We start from the raw sequence: 16817 nt of genomic DNA, 5'->3' as shown, positions 1-16817 counted from the left end.
GGACTCTTCTGAGTTAACGTTATATGGATTGTCACTACTTTTGAATGCTCGAAATTGCTTCGTATACAAAGATTTACGTTTGTCTCTTACTTCTGTGCAGAACTGATGACTTGAAAGCAGTTGTGAGATTCTAGATGAAGTAGATGAAGTAGATGAAGTAATAGGATATTTATAAAATTTGTGATGTTGGCTATGGCTGGGGTGCTGGATGATAATTCCCCTTTTTTTAAAACATCTCGTCCGTACTTCAAGCATGCTACTGCTGCAAGGGACGTTCAATTTGGTAACGACTGCGTAGCCTGATTTTCCATTTGCGTTTAGTCCAGTTCGGTGAGAAATGGATATACAAGGCGCGCACCACTCCCCCGCAGTTGGGCTGCCTGAGATTCGCCTCGTTATTTTTCGAGGCAGAATCGAGCTACTGAATTCATTCCAGTATAAGTTGCACCAGCGTCGATTCAGCTTTCTTCTCTACTTCACATTCCCACATCATATGTAGGAAGTATTTATCATTCCAATAACAACTTATATGCTTGTTACGAGATGGATAAAGTATTTACTTCTCCCGTGTTCACGCGCAATGACTACACCATCGGATGGGTATGCGCACTCTCAACAGAATTAACGGCGGCCACAGCCATGTTGGATTCAAAACATGACTTGCTTAACACTCCACCTCGGGATAAAAACAATTATACGCTTGGTTCTATTGGAAAGCATAACATAGTCATAGCTTGTTTACCAAAAGGCAAGCAAGGAACCACGTCCGCAGCGGTTGTAGCGACTCAGATGCTCGAATCGTTTCCATCAGTTAAATTTGGATTGATGATTGGCGTCGGGGGAGGTATTCCCTGTGATGACCATGATATTCGGCTGGGAGATGTTGTCGTCAGCACGCCAACAAGCTCATTCCCCGGCGTAGTTCAATGGGATATGGGCAAAGCAGAGGAAGGTAGCAGCTTTGAGCGGATTGGGTCGCTAAATAACCCTCCACGTACTTTGTTAACAGCACTGCAACGTTTAGAGACGCAACACGAAATGGAAGGCTCTATTATAGAGGAACTTATTGATGAAATGATGAAAAAATGGCCACGATTGAAACTAAAATACGCCCGACCTGATTCGCTGAAGGACATCCTCTTCGCATCAGATAACGCGCATCAGCAAGGTACAGTTGAAAAGGGGCAGCCAGGACGAGATAAAGAAAGTTGCAGTTGCTGTGATATCACAAAAAGTGTTGAACGAGAGCAAAGAGATGACGCTACAATGGTTCATTACGGTCTCATTGCATCTGGAAACAAGGTTATCAAAGACGCCATCCTCCGAGATAAGCTAAACAACGATCTCGGTGGCAATGTTCTGTGTGTAGAGATGGAGGCAGCAGGATTGATGGATACCTTCCCATGTCTTGTTATTCGAGGCATATGCGATTATGCAGACTCTCATAAGAACGACACCTGGCAAGGATATGCAGCAGCTACGGCCGCTGCTTTTGCAAAGGAACTTCTCTCGGTAATTCCTGCGCAGGAGGTGAAGAAGATGAAAAAGATCAAGCGTAAGCAGCTCTATTCTTCCAAAAATTATTTTGTTGGTATAAATTCCCATGAGGAAATCCAACCTTTGCAAAATGAAGAGGAGGAATCGCACTATGAAGAGTCAGTCAGCGACTCTGGAGGGAGCGGTGGTGGTGATGATGATGACGGTGGTAATACCAGCGATGGTAGCTAGAGGATATTTAGTATGGTTAACGAAATGATATTAACAAATGAATTCTTAGTTATTGCCAGTAAAATCGTTGAAATATCCGAGAATGTGAAAAAGATTCATCAGGATCAGGAGCGGCATGCTCGAAACGAAATCATGGAATGGCTCACGCCGATTAATTATGATGCGCAGCATCACGAGCATCTGAGTCAAAGAAGCCCAGAATCTGGCAAGTGGATTTTTAAAAATCCAAATTTCCAACAATTTCTAAACGGGGATGAGAAAACTCTGCTGTGTCAGGGCAATCCAGGAGCAGGGAAAACAATTCTCACATCTGCTGTTATTGAGCATCTCCAACACCAGCAGCCCGGTCATGACGCATTTGGCTATAGAGAAGTGATCTTAGCATTCATATACTTTGATTTTATCAGGAAAGAAAGCCAGAAAACTATCGACATCCTCGCGAGTCTTATCAAACAGCTGGTTAGAGACGAGCCTTATCTATCCACCGCTATCGAAGACCTTCAAAGCAAATACAGGGACATACCAGCTTCTTCGCGTTCGGATAAAGATATTCCGGAATTTTCTAAAATTCTTAAGCACCTCATAAACGACAATTCTAAACAGACTTTCATCGTCATCGATGCACTAGATGAATGCCAAAATGCCGATACTTTCCTGGCGGAGATATTCAAAATCATAGAGGACACAGAAGCAAAACTTTTTGCCACCACACGGCCAAACAAAAGTATTGAAAAGCGGTTTAAAAATGGACTGTTCCTTGAGATTTCTGCAGCTGTTGAAGATGTGGAAAACTATATTAAAGGCCGCCTGTCAGAGTTCAAAGTCCTGAGTGATGAAAATGTGGAGCTGAGCCAAAAGCTCAGGCGGCATCTCAAAAGAGAAATTGTCAGTAAAATAAGCAGCGCAATTGATGGAATGTAAGTTGAACGATGCTACTATTTAGAAACTCAGCTTATAGTATTTCCAGCTTTCTTCTTGCAAAATTCCACATGGATTCGCTCCGGGCAAAGACAACGCCCGCCCAGATCAGAAGAACGCTTGAAGTCCTCCCCAGGGGGCCGCACGCATACCGACAAGCATATGAGAAAACCATTAGCCGAATTCGCTGCCAGCAAAGTGAGAATCGGCAGCTGGCTAGACGTACTCTCCAGTGGCTCGCCTGTGCTGCGAGAGAATTTACAGCTTTGGAGCTGCGTCAGGCTTTGGCGATCAAAAGCGATAGCGGCTTATTACCCAGTGAAGAAGAATTCGAAAGTACCATTGTCATGGTTGAAGTTTGCATGGGGCTAGTTATAGTCGAGAAAGAAAGCGGTATCATTCGATTGCTTCATCATACAGCGCTCGAATACTTACAACAAAATATGACCTGCATATGGAGTTTAGAACATTCAGAAACATTAGAAGCTCCTCTTCCAGCTCCAAAGACTCCTAAAGACGCTATGAATGAAGCACACCAAGCCATTGCTAGAGTATGCATCAAACATCTCTCATCTAGAGATATTCCAGATTCATTCATCTTTCAGCACATAAGCCATCATGTCAAATATCCATTTTGTTGTTATGCTAAAAAATACTGGGCTTACCATTGGAACGAGGGCCTCAGCGAGATAAGTGTTCCCGATAGCATGCGCCAGATAACTGCTGCATTTCTGCGGAACAAATTCATGGCTGCTCTAATCAGCCCTTTCAGCATTAAAGACATAGGCACAATGACTATGCTCCACTTTGTCGCTTTTTTTGGGCTGACTAGTATGATTGATATCTGCTTAACCAATGGTGATGATATACATGCTACGACGAGCGCAGGAGAAAATGCTCTATGGTTTGCACTGATGGGCAACCATGAAGGGACATCAAAAGCACTGTTGAAAAGAGGTTCAAAGGAGGCTGTTGTTGCTGTTGATGATTTTAAAAGGAATTATTTGTCCTCACTAAATCTGGCGATCAAGAACAAAATGAGGATAGCTGTGGATCTCTTACTGGATAACACTCATGACGCCAGAGTCAATCCCGAGAAAGAAAAAGAGGCGTTGTATCTGAATGAGCACCCTACAATGACTGCATTACTAGCCAGCGCAGAAAACGGCAACGCGGACATGACAAATTCGTTATTATTACATGGAGCAGACGTTAAGGATCGCGTGGAGGGATGCTTTGAGAGATCTCGGCCTTATAAATGGCTACCACCAATAATATCAGCTGCTGCAAATGGAGACGTAGAGATGGTCGAGATGCTCCTTGCACGCGGAGCCGATATACACGCTAAATATGCGTTCACAGCATGCAGTGATTGCTACTATCCAGAAGGTGCCACGGCGTTCACGATAGCCGCCATGAGGGGCAATGACGCTGTCATAAAATCTCTGCTAAGAGTTAACATTATTGCCGTCAATGAAGAGGACGAAGAATGTAAGACACCGTTCTACTGGGCCATTTGCGAGGGAAATATATCTACAGCGAACATAATAATGCGCAATGGTGGGAAATTATACAATCAAGGCACAAATCTAGATCCAGGATTGCCAGCACATGTTTCATTAATCAATGGAAAGCCTAGCTTAATTAGAGTTTGGGGCTTCGATAATGTGCATATTGATATCAGTGAGTGATTGCTCTGTATGGATGTTTTCAAGGTGATTCTGGCTTACCATGATCAGCTCACGATTTATACGATGCATTTGAGGACTCCGGTTTCCTTCAAAATTTTCTAACCTTCTATAGCACATCGCCTAGCACATTATTCATTCCTTGTGTATGTACTTGACCCAAATGAAAATGCCCTTGGTTAGGCAAAAGCTTACCTGCTCTAAGAGGTTGGCCAAGACCCTCGACAAGGCTATTGCGTGGGGCAAATATCACACATCAAAATATGACAAGGCAGCCATCCGGGAGTCTCACACGAAACTAGCGCAGGAAGTTGAAGGAGAGGGTCTTTGGGGAGACCTGATACAGGTAAGTATTAAAGATACTTGCCGACAGATCCTTTATTGACATGTCATCTAGCTTGCAATTTATCTTGACATGCCCTCTCTGAAGTTTTTCGCTGCTGATGGAGGATGGTTTTATCACAATGAGATTCTTCATATATAGCATTCAAAAAGAGGTGTCTCTTTTCAAGGGTGGGTTATCTTTGATCATACGTTTTATGCAACCAGCACTGTCTATGAGCCTTTACACGCGGGCTAAGGCCATTTGGTCTTGTAAGAAAAAGGCACACAATTGCAGTTGCCTTTAGAAATCGAACAAAGTCTTTGCATCAACTTCATCTACTTCATCTACTTCATCTACTTCATCTACTTCATCTACTTCATCTACTTCATCTACTTCATCTACTTCATCTACTTCATCTACTTCCAGAACATCATGCATACAATTACATGTATAGTTTCCTTTTATTATCTCCTACCTTTGTTGTAGTGAATAGCACCCGCTACTCTTGCATAGTTAGAAAATGCGCATTTATGCAGGGGCCACTAGACAAACAATCGAATAATGGTTGCCTAAATTCAACCCGTAGCTTTGTGGCATCGAGTGGCTGTAAAATGGCTGTAAAATGGCTGTAAAATGGCTGTAAAATGGCTGCAGTAGGCACGGATAGAACCCGCAGCTATAACTATACGAGCGCTCTATCGCGAAGGATTCAATCCTTCAGCGACCACTAGTGCCAGGTAGTTTGGCGGCACGTGCCAGCCGTCGCCAAAGCCAACTGCTAGCGCCCTTTATGACTCGCAACATGGCTATGGGCACCCGCCCACCTGATTCAGCAAGCGCCTGTTCATAGGCCAGCCGGATGTCAAGGAGACCAAGCACCTCCATCTCCACCAACCAGCCCCATGCAGCAAAGCCCGTCCGTGTTTTGCGACGCCCCTTGCTGGCCTGCCATTCACAGAGGACGAGACACAAGTACAGAGTACGGGTGCCTGCCACTTTTGCCTCTCTCGCTGCAGCTGAAGCTGAGGCTAGGCAGCATCTAGACCGATTAGTTCGATTCGGAGACACGGGTGGAGCATCTTTCGGTGCATCTCACTCGCTCGGCTGCCGAGCAGCGCATCGTGATCGGCTCGCTCAACCTTACGACGCACCATTTCTCTCGCCCATGATACCAATACACCACTAACACGCATATCGACACCCGCGTACAGGTACCGGTACGTCGGACCCCTGAGGCCCGGGTCCTTGGGACCGGGACAGGCTCCGGCCCTTTGGACGTGGAGCATGGTTGGCTGGCTCATCGTTAGCTGTTACCGAAATAGTATTACCATCTATTCTTTATGGACATCGAATCCGCTAGACGGGGCAAGTCAAGTCCCGTAGCAGGAGGCTCAGTTGATAGCGGCAGCCCCATCGCCATCGAAGCCATCAAGCCTGAGTCTTCGGCCACCGCATCACCCCTAACATCAGCATCAGCGGTGAATCTCAATGGCACAACGACGGCTGGGGCTTCTGGTGCCTCGGAGCCCATGGAGACGACGGAAACAGACGAGCTAGAGAATGTGGCCAAGAAGAGGAAAACCGGCACGGGAAGCAGAGGTGTTGCAAACTTGACGCCAGAACAATTGGCTAAGAAAAGGGCAAACGGTAAGTGTTTGCTATGTCTCTTCTATTTACGCCCCCCTTTACCTATTACGGAATGTTTCTTTTTGATATTACCACTTTTGGAACTGCTGCACGTTTATATGTACCTATTTGCTCGTATGACTCGTACTTATACCAGCCAGTGTCTTACATCTTTCTATTTCTGTACCTTCTAGTATCACTAATTGCTAACAATAATCTCTCTCTCATTATATAGACCGTGAAGCACAACGCGCTATTCGAGAAAGGACTAAGAATCAGATTGAACGGCTTGAGAAGCGCATCCAGGAGCTTGAAAACCAGAAGCCTTACCAGGATCTCCAAGTTGTAGTGCGTGCCAAGGAGGCGATAGAGGCCGAAAATGCCGAAATCAAGAGGCGGCTCGCCACCATTATTAGCATGCTGCAGCCCATAGTTGGTACAAGTAAGCTCCGGCCTTTATCATTATCAACACGCGTGTTTGCATTTCTTCGATGAGTCTAACAAAGTCAGGTATTCCCGGTGTACCATCTGCGGTCCCATACGCCGCAGCACCTACAGCCGTGCCAGTCACGAGTACCGTCCCTTTTCATCCCGCATCTCCAGCGGGAGGAGCCGCTCAGCCGGCTCAACAGACCTGGTCAAGTGCTGGTAGCAGCTCATCGCCGCCATCTCGTCGAGTTGGCCTTGCCGGGCCTACTGACGAGGGCACACGAGTTCTATTGGAGCAGCAAGGCCACTCCCTTCGGCACGGCTTGGACTTTGGATCAGGTCGATTTGATCTCAACGTCGTGCTTGACCCTACCCAGGCCATTCCGAGGCTGAAAAGGGGCCGTGATGGAGCACAAGATACTGGGGAGTACCACCACGTGGCTATGAAGCATGACTGGACGCAAGTGAGCCAGGATGATGCACGGTCTGCATGGGATCCGTCTATGGCCATTCCCTCTCCTGGTTCCGATCCAGCTTCTGGAATACTACCGAAATCTGTTCCGAGTCGGCCAGCGCCCAGCTCTGGTCCAGGCCTTGATAGCAGCGTGCCAAATATCCCATCAGTTCCATATCCAGGCGCACAATCTGCCAATATCACGGAATCTATCCCTCTATATGCGCGTCCTTTACGCAACTGCGAACCCACCTGTCCACTGGACGCTCTGCTTCTTGACTTTCGCAGCGAACGTCAGCAGCGCGCCGCTGAGGGCTACGAGCCCAGCGAAGTAACCGGCCCCCAGTATCCATCCGTTTCTTCTCTGCTCAACCCGGCAAATAGCCAAAACAGTCACCCAGTATCCAAGGTCTTCACGGACATCCTAACCAAATTTCCCGAAATCTCCGGCTTACCGGAAAAAGTAACCATTCTTTACCTCATGTTCATTTACATGCGGTGGATGATATCACCAACAAAGGAAAATTATGAGCGCTTACCGGAATGGATTCGCCCACTGCCATGCCAACTCGATATAGCACACCCGACGTGGATGGACTACCTGCCATACCCAGAGATGAGAGAGAGGGTAATTCTGGCCAACAACCCCACGATTTTCTACTTTGACAATTGGTTTCTTCCGTTTACATCCACCTTTACCATCTCTTGGCCTTACGAAGATGCGCATACTCTACTGAGGAATCCAGATTCTGATGAGCTTATGATTAATCCCGTGTTTGAGAGCCATATGCGCAATTTGGATAATTGGAAGGTGGGAAGGGCGTTTGCTGAGGCGTTCCCCATGCTGGTCGATACGTGCAACTTTTGGGACGATACGAATCAGCAGCAAGGCCCTAAATAATTCCTTCCGGCCAAGGCAGTCAGGAATACTAGGAAAAATGAGGGAGATGGGGGTGGAATAATATTTAACCACCCTGGAGGATCTTTTGCTTCGCATCCGGCTAGTTTGGGTTAGAGACTTGGGTGGATCACTTGTGAGAATGACTATTGCGCCACGCATCATACATACTCATACTATATATATATACACGACCAACATGCATTGTAGCATACTTAATGTAACTGTTTATTAATGCCTCATAATCTCATACAATAATGATTCCAACTCCGTTGATTCATCCCAGTAGAATCTTTTGTTTTTGTGACCTCGCAGCCATATCCCATATCCCATGTATCCGGTAACCAAGTCCACATCATCGTAGCAAGCCTTTATCCAGCCGAAAACAGCGCATGCGACGATAAAAAAAAAAAAAAGATAGAAAAGACCGCGAAAGTATAACGCCGGCCAGAAAAAGGACCAAGGCTAAAGAGTAGCAAGCCGTGTCGTATTCGTAAGGAAATCGTAGGTTAAAGGTTCAGCCAATCCGTGTATGCTGGCGAATGACAATTGCAAAGAGCAGTCGCAAAGAGGGAGAGAACAAAAAAAGAAGAAAGGAAGAAGGAAGAAGATCAGATAATACGTTCGGCAATGCGATCGGTAAACTGGTTTATCTTGACAGGAACTCGCATCTCCTTGAGAAAGTACTGCAACGCCCGCACCTTGACGGCATTATCCACCGAGGCCAGCAGCTCGCGATTTGTAATGTTTGTATTCTCCTTCGTGACCGTCTCGTAAATCTGCTTGCGCTGCTCCTCGGACAGCTTCTTCGGCTGGCCGGGTCTCGATATGCTCTTGTTGTCGCTGCGATCGGCTTCCTTCTTCACGGTGTACCTGATTGTCGATATCGGGATCTCTGGATGGATCTGGTGTATCCGCTTGTAGCCATAGCCAACGCTATAAAGCTCGCAGATTCGCGACCGCAAGGTCGGTGAGAGTTCTTTGCCGCGACGACCCCCCATTGCTGTCTGTCTGTATTGTATTGTGTTGGTTTCTGGTTTGTCGCATTAAAGAAACAAAAGGCGTTCACAAAGAAAGGCATCCAATTAAAAGTGTCATCTACTCCACGGGAGGATTTTCTGCCAAGAGAGCTTGGCACAGGTGCCAAGTTACGGGGCCACGAGCGGGCGGGCTGTGCAAGTCATAAGGTTATTAAATAGCCAAGTTTCGCCCTTTGTCATATATTATAAATTTTCCTTTTAGCAGCAAAGAGGAAGCTGGTGTTCATGCTGAATATTAATTATGAAAAAAAGGGATTACGGCAGCAAGCTTCCTCTTCTTCCCTAGCCCGCCATTACATGCAGGGAGGGAGCTGTGGCTTGGCAGCGGGTGTGAGCAGCGGACATTATTTAAACTATAAATAATTGTTCCGGGGCAGAAGAGAGGTTGCCTCCCTAGCGCGGGAAAAAGGTCTTATAAGCTGCAATAGCCCCCAAGGGTTATAAAGGCTATATAACTATAAACGTTGTTTAGAATAAATACTATTTTACCTTTTGTGAACTATTATAACGTACTATTTCCTTTGAATTATGATGATTCATTGCAGTTTTCTTAAGAAAGAGGCTCTAATATGTCTCGAACGCTGTAATTGATTTCTCCGGCGTGGTGGCCACTATATCTCACACCACGGACGGCGCCCCCGAAATGTATGTACGGCATATACCCGATCCCGTTAGCCTCAATCTTTGGTGCAACCCAACTCTCACGGGGTTGACGTATGTAGAGCTGCATTGAGCATATACCGAACCCATATCGGATAACGTGATCCGGATTTAGCACCTATCGTTGTTATAATGAAGAAACGTAAAAGGAAAAATAAGCATGGGCAGATACCGTATACTCTCGCAAAATTGGACTGTGGGTCTTTCTTTATAAAGTATCAGGGTGGCTGTCTTCGGTAACCACTTGACTGATTATAGTAAATAGTGGAAGGATTTCCATCAATACCCACAGTCCAATTTTGCGAGAGTATACGGTACTCTATTTCCCCGCCAAGCCTCGCCAGGCTGCAGCTCGTCTCACTCTGCTCACCGACTACAAACATGTCACTCTCTCGATATAGTAAGTTACTATTCTTCTAGGTCGGCGATTATGCATAAACATTTTGGAGAATGTCGCCGATTAGAGAAACATGGGGGGAAATTTTATTGGAAATAATCTGCGACTGCGTGTCCAGCAGCCCCTTGAAAGTTAAAAGTTACTGCATCAAAGCTTCGCCTTGAAGGATTGGGAAATCTCACAACATAGATCCGTCCAACAGATGACAGGATGGAAAAAGGTACGCTTTTTCTTTGGTAAACCGAAATTGCCGAAATAGCCGTGATTGCCGCAAGTAAAGCTAAAAACTAGAACAATCTCACCAAAGGAAGGGCTCAAGCTGAAAGTACGATTGGCATAGCTGCTGGGCCAGCAACTTGGAGAAAACTTCATGAGCCACAGTTCAACAGACACAAAGTTGTGGAAGTCTTCATCAGCGTACTGCAACGTTTCATGTTTGGCAATGGTTCTTATACCTAGTATCAGACCAGATTGACGGTCGTCAAGGGACGATGTTATAAGACCCTTGTCGTATGATTGTAAGGCTAACCCTATCGATCCAAAACAGGGCTTCTCAATAGATGACGTTACATCTTTTCCGATAGTAGTTCCATCCGCTCGGCGTTTAATCAGTAAATAATCGCATACGCCCTGGATACGCCCTGGGTACGCCCTGTAAGGAAATGGCTAGTCCTTAAAAGCCAGCAAATAATACTCTATACCCACGTCTGATAGTGCATAACAATGACCAACCAATTCGCCAAAACACCCAAAACAAATATATCCTGTATAACAATCCACCCCAAAAGAAACTGAAAAAAAGAAAAGAAAAGCAAAGAAGTCATCAACCACCCATTATTCGTCAGAGTTGCCAATTGGCGCGCATCCAAACTTCCTCAGAAGGGGCCCCTTGGCCACATACAAGCTCGGCATCTTCTCCCCGGCCAGGGTCTGGAACATCATCGCCTTTACAGGGTTCTCGGCCTGAAGGATCTCCAAGGCGTTTCCGGCGCGCAGAATGCGGCCCGATGTTAGGGAGAAAAGCTTGACTGTACCGTTGTCTTGTGCCGAAGCCACAAGATTGAGCTCTGTGGATACATCCCAGCCGATGTGGTAGTGTGCTGCGTTGCGATAGTCAGGAAAATCGAGTAAAGGGGATGAAATAGTCCGGCCAACAGGATTGGTCTTGTCAGATTGGAAGAAGCGCGTGTCATAGACTGACATTTGGTTTTGCAGGCCTGCGACTATAACCTGGTGCGGGTTGATGCTGCGGACATGAGCGATAGATGAGCCGTGCTTAACGTGGCTCCATCCAGCTGCTGGTGTTCTGAGATCTGATATCCAGAGCTGAGGCTGTCTGCCGCCGGCAAACAGCACGTTGTGATTACCAATTTGAAAATCTTGAGAGAAAATCTCCTGGGGGTGCCAGGGACCATGCCGCGCCCTTGCCCGCTTACCCGGCCTATTCCTTCGGCCATGATCGACCTTTGTCGTCGAGTCGATGCTAGGGGGAACGTCATTGGTAGAGATCCATCCGAGCGTTTCATCAGAACGAACGCGCAGGATGCCGTTGCTTGTGCCCACAACGCAGAGGAGATTGGATGATGCCGGCGCAGGCGTGCTCTGATGCACATACCAATGGGGATTACTGGATGGTCGAAATAGAAGCTTACGATAGCCGTCAGCTGTTTATGCAACGTCAGTTTAATATTTCAAGGAATAGAGAGAATCATATGATCATGCAACGTATAGTATGGGGGAGGGAAAGGGGGGCATGACATACTCCCACCGAGAAGCCAGTGGCGTGCACCCTTGTGATCAGTATCAACAGGAGGAGAGAAAACAATCAAAGCAAGGCCGTGACCGGGTTCTCGTGAGGTGAGGAGAAGCTTGTGAGATGGCTGGTGGTATTTGATGGAAGACATCTGCGGGCAGTGAATCATCTCTTGGTGCAGCCTTGATGGATCCCTCTGACCAGCTGGTATATTTATCAGGCTATGGTTGTCTAGCATTAGCATCATATATCTACCAAGAAAGGTTAGAACAGGAAAGAATAGAGACACTCACTTCTCATGTTTATCTGTATCAACGTATTTTCCCACCAGCATCTCCTCATCAAGAGCTAAAAGGTTCACCTGTTTAGCTTTCACAGCCAACACAATCAATGGGCAAGCCAAGGAAACTCACTGGCATATGCTACAGCCGACTCAGTACCGCAGTCCTTTCCACTAACATAGAAGCACGGCATATGCGGATACGTATTCCAAGTCATGCTCGGCGCAAACGCAGTTTGGCCCTTGTCTGTCAGCTCTCGAGCCCACATTGCCGCCGCAACGTCTCCATCTTCAACTCGCCCCCTTCCGTACTCAGCGCTCCTCTGGTGCCCTGTCTCACGGGTAAATAACCCCGAATTTACAATGTCATTTCGTAAGACACTGCGCTTGATATGGTTCTTGGTCAGCTGCGCCCTATTAGACGCTTCCTGGGCAACTCGGGATTCAACTTTGCGCCGCTTGACGGATTCAGCAGACCACTGAGCGGAAGAGGGCGCAGTCTGAGATTTTTCAATTTTGAAATACTTCTTCTTCTCTGGATCTATATCCCCACATGTTAGTCATTGAGAGGCTCGGGAAAAGAGTAGTAAACTATAGAGGTGAATTAAACAGGCAGCTCACCATAGTAATAGCCTGGTATCTCTACAGGAGCGCTAGCACTCATAGTCTCAAAGACGACTTCGTCCAGTATCTGCGTTGAACAGTTTTACGAATCGGGAATAAAGGCTCTTCAAGCTTTGAAACGGCGAGCACAGCAGTCACCATTTGTCTTTATGCAATCAGATTTTGAGGATGCAAATGGAAATTCTCGCCAATCTTTTGAAGAAGGAATGACATTGACGCTGCAAAAAGACTTCCTAATTCTTTTCCTAGCGTATGAATGAGGCAACTTGCCAAAGTCGGAAAAAGTGGGTTGTATCACGTGATACTACTCTACTGGCCATCTTTCAATGAATGAAGACAAGATACAAATACAACTTACTATGTGAACTCGAGATGTATTAAGCATCGTTTCACAAGGCATTCGTTAAGATACGGTTTATCATGTATTAATTCATAAACTTCACAACTCGCAAAAGCTAAAATCAACTTTTCACATTAAAACATTTGTCCACATTACATCAATTTCATCGCGCACATCAAGGTGACATTACTTTTACTTTGTCTTCATTAGCTGTCTATTAGACCATCATAGGGTATGAAGTTTGCCCCCATCCCACTTCAGACGAGTCCATCTTTAGATACGACTCATACAGTACATTTAAAACATTTAAAAACGGAAACATGCAAGGCAACAGGCCTGCGGGTATGTAATAGAGTGTATTTACTGAGACTTTTCGTGCTGGGTAGAGACACGCTGCAGAGAAACAACTGTAAAAAATGTAGAGTTAGCAATCGTGTTACACGCAGTAAAGAGTAGATGGATATTAACTTACCAAAATCTTCCAAAGATCGCTGCTTCTGGTTTGTCTTAGGGGACTTGCCATGCATGAGGTTGTCGAAGCCTGCGCTTCCCTGGAGGAAGTAGTAGAGACCACCCATGATGGAGAAGATACCGAAAGAGAAAATCCAGACACGCACAACGGCAACAATGCTGGTCTGCTCGCCAATGAACCATCCAAAGATACAGAAGAGAGTAGCAAGGATGTCGACGACCAGGATAGCACCGCTGAGCTGCCATGAGGGGATGGAAGACCAGAAAGGACCGTTGGCACGGGTGATGAAGATCAGCCAGTTCTCAGTGAGAGAGATCTCAAGGAAAAGGACCTCGTCAATGTTACCAAAGTTCTGGACGATACCGCCGTTCTGGCCACCGGCGTACATGGTGGTAAGGGCAATCCAGGTACCGACAGCAAGGACGGCACCGAGGAGGACGGACATACCCCAGAGTTTGGGAAGGTTCCACTTGACGGGAGTCTGGGAGTAAGGGGCGTTATCGTAGGCAATGGCCAGGGTAGCGATATCGGCAAAGATGGCAATGAAGACGACCAGCTCAATGTTCAAAGATCGGTTGAGGATGGCAATCCAGAGACCCAGGAAGATCTCCATGTGCAGAGACAGAGCGATACGGTAGACAACGTAGGCGTACATACGGTGGAAGATTTGACGAGAGGTCTTGAGAGCGTCAATGATGGCACCGAGACCAGGGGCAAGGAAGACAATATCGGCAGCAGAACGGGCAGCATCAGAGGCACCCTCGACAGCAATACCAGTATCAGCCTTCTTCAGAGAGGGAGCATCGTTGACACCGTCACCAGTCATGGCAACGAGGTAGCCACGCTGCTGGAGAATCTCGACGACAGCGTACTTGTGCTGAGGGAAAACTTCAGCGAAACCATCGGCAGCCTCAACGAAATCGTAAACCTCAGAACCGGGCATGTCACCACCGCCACCGAGACCAAGACGCTCAGCGTTGTAGACGTTGGTACCGAGACCGAGCTGACGAGAAGTCTCACGAGCGATACCGACGGCATCACCAGTCAACATCTTGATGGACAGACCGAGCTGCTTGGCTTCGTTGATAGTGCGGGCAGTGTCGTGACGAGGAGGGTCAGAGCAAGGCATTATACCAAGAATCTCCCAAGCACCCTCACCACGCTTGCGGGCGACACCAAGAGAACGGAAACCACGGGTAGCAAACTCAGCGACACAGTTCTTGTAAGCCTTGTCAATCTCCTCGGGGATGGGGTGGTCCTCCTCGACGGTCTTGAGAACGAAAAGAGGAGCACCCTTGACACAGGTGATGCGCTCGCCCTGGGGAGACTCAACAACAGCGGTAACCTTCTTGGAGACAGGGTCGAAAGGGTGGAAGTCGATGACCTTGTACTTGGACAGAACGCTCTTGGCACGAGGGTAGTACTTGAGGGACTTGAGGAAAGCCTTGTCAATGGCGTCGATACCCTTCTTCTTGCGGGAAGCAGCCAAGCAAGCAGTGAGCATGAGATCATCGGGGTCAACACCCTGGACGGTGTAGGGCTCAGAGAGAGAGAGCTTGTTCTTGGTCAAAGTACCGGTCTTGTCAGAGCAGAGAATCTCGACACCAGCTAGGGACTCGATAGCGGAAAGCTTCTGGACAATGGCCTGCTTCTTGGCGAGGTAGGCAGCACCGACAGCCATGGTGGTGGTGACGACAGCGGGCAGACCGACGGGGACACCAACAATAGTAATAGCCAGGGTGAAGCGCAGAATATCGACAATGCCGTTGGATCGGTAGAATGAAGAAATCCAGACGACGAGCAGGGTGAGGATAACCAGGATCAGAAGAACTGTACCAATGCCGTTGAGAACTTCAGTGAAGTGACCAGTTCCACCAGCGGACTGAGAAACGAGAGCAGCGGCGCGACCAACAAAGGTGTTGTCACCAGTGGCGGTGACGACCACAAAGGCCTCACCACGCTTGACAGCAGAGGAAGCATAGCAGTTGTCGTTCTTGTGCTTGTCGACAGCGAGAGACTCGCCAGTAATGGCGGACTGATCGACCTGGAGGAAAGCGCCCTCAGTGACAATGCGACCGTCGGCGGGGATGATCGTACCCTCCTCAACCTGCAGGATATCACCAGGGACAACTTCGGGGGCCTCAATCTCCTTCAGGGTACCGTCACGGAGAACGACAGCCTTGAGAGCGAGAGTCTTCTTGAGTTCTTCGACAATGGAACCAGCCTGGAATTCCTGAATGAAACCAACACAGGCGTTGAGCAGGAGCAGAGCGCAAATGACACCGAAATCGACCCAGTCCTGGAGACCGGCAGCCAGAACAGCGGCAGCCTGTAATTGGTAATAGTCAGCACATGGATACACGTATTCGTAAACGACGTTTTTAAGGTGCGATTTTGCCTATCGGCGATCGACGGGCGGCAGGGAAAAGAGTGGAGCGGGTGACATCTTATTGAGTGGATCGACATTCTTGCCCCCCCACATTCATAATATTTGGAGCAAAGGGAAACGGGCTTAAATCAGGTCGACCAGGCCAATTGGGCCAATGAGCGCAAAAGCCGAACAGAGCTCGTGTGGAGCCAGCAATCTAAGCTCAAAGCCAAGCGCGGAAGAGCGAAAAACAAGGCATTGGAGGGAAGGGTAGGCCGTGTCGGGGGAACACGGTTTGATACGTCGGAAGAGAGTGTGGCAGTGTTGGTGAGAAGGATGGCGAGATAAATCATCTCAGTGGAGAAAGCAGCCAATAGATCGCAAAGAACTAGACAAATAGAGAAAAACTCACCTCCATGACGAACTGAATGGGACCAACGAAGAAGCCAAGGAACTTTAGCAGCAAGTTCTCCTTCTCTTCTTTCATTTGGTTAAGACCGTACTTGCGACGGCGGGCGATAACCTCAGCCTCGGTCAGACCAAGTCGGCTATCGGTTTGAAGCATGTCCTCGGGGACGACACGCGCACCAGTGCTAGGACTGGTCTCTTCTTCTTCTTCTTCGAAGGCATGGCCATCCTCGGATTCGAGATCCTCGATCAAGGCGTCAATGTCCTCGTCTTCATCCTCCTCTTCGCCGGAGGCATCCTTCTTGGGAGGGACTGCCTCGGTGGGTGGCTGAGCACGCTTCTCGTCAAAGTTGCCCGATTCTATATTCATGTCGAGCGCGGGCGCGCCGACGGCCTTGTCCTCCGCCAT

The 16817-nt window shown here is 47.7% G+C and overlaps 3 protein-coding genes across 3 annotated transcripts; 2 read left to right on the top strand and 1 right to left on the bottom strand.

Moving 5' to 3' along the window:
- Positions 1-394: 394 nt before the first annotated feature.
- On the top strand, positions 395-5310 carry GGI43DRAFT_404805 (uncharacterized protein). The gene is made up of 7 exons (XM_083205960.1): positions 395-1555; positions 1778-2645; positions 2696-4329; positions 4386-4480; positions 4540-4680; positions 4732-5082; positions 5283-5310. The coding sequence occupies exons 1-6, from the start codon at positions 544-546 to the stop codon at positions 4816-4818; spliced, it is 3837 nt and encodes a 1278-aa protein (XP_083061071.1). The 5' UTR covers positions 395-543; the 3' UTR covers positions 4819-5082; positions 5283-5310.
- Positions 5311-5772: 462 nt separating this feature from the next.
- GGI43DRAFT_377021 (bZIP transcription factor) lies at positions 5773-8339 on the top strand. Its single transcript, XM_083202627.1, has 3 exons — positions 5773-6306; positions 6521-6727; positions 6796-8339. Exons 1-3 carry the CDS (start codon positions 6000-6002, stop codon positions 8067-8069), a joined length of 1788 nt encoding a protein of 595 aa, XP_083061070.1. The 5' UTR covers positions 5773-5999; the 3' UTR covers positions 8070-8339.
- Positions 8340-10997: 2658 nt separating this feature from the next.
- Positions 10998-16817, bottom strand: GGI43DRAFT_422812 (uncharacterized protein; the record flags this gene model as incomplete). The annotated part of the gene is made up of 4 exons (XM_083208155.1): positions 10998-11827; positions 12330-12737; positions 13633-15961; positions 16413-16817. 4 exons carry the CDS (start codon positions 16815-16817, stop codon positions 10998-11000), a joined length of 3972 nt encoding a protein of 1323 aa, XP_083061069.1.

This window comes from Trichoderma evansii (genome assembly GCF_050947405.1).
Source record: "Trichoderma evansii strain SZMC 28006 chromosome Unknown GGI43scaffold_9, whole genome shotgun sequence".
NCBI classification, from domain to species: Eukaryota; Fungi; Ascomycota; class Sordariomycetes; order Hypocreales; family Hypocreaceae; genus Trichoderma; species Trichoderma evansii.
The sequence above is the reverse complement of the archived record's forward strand: the minus strand, read 5'-3'. Positions and strand labels throughout refer to the sequence as shown.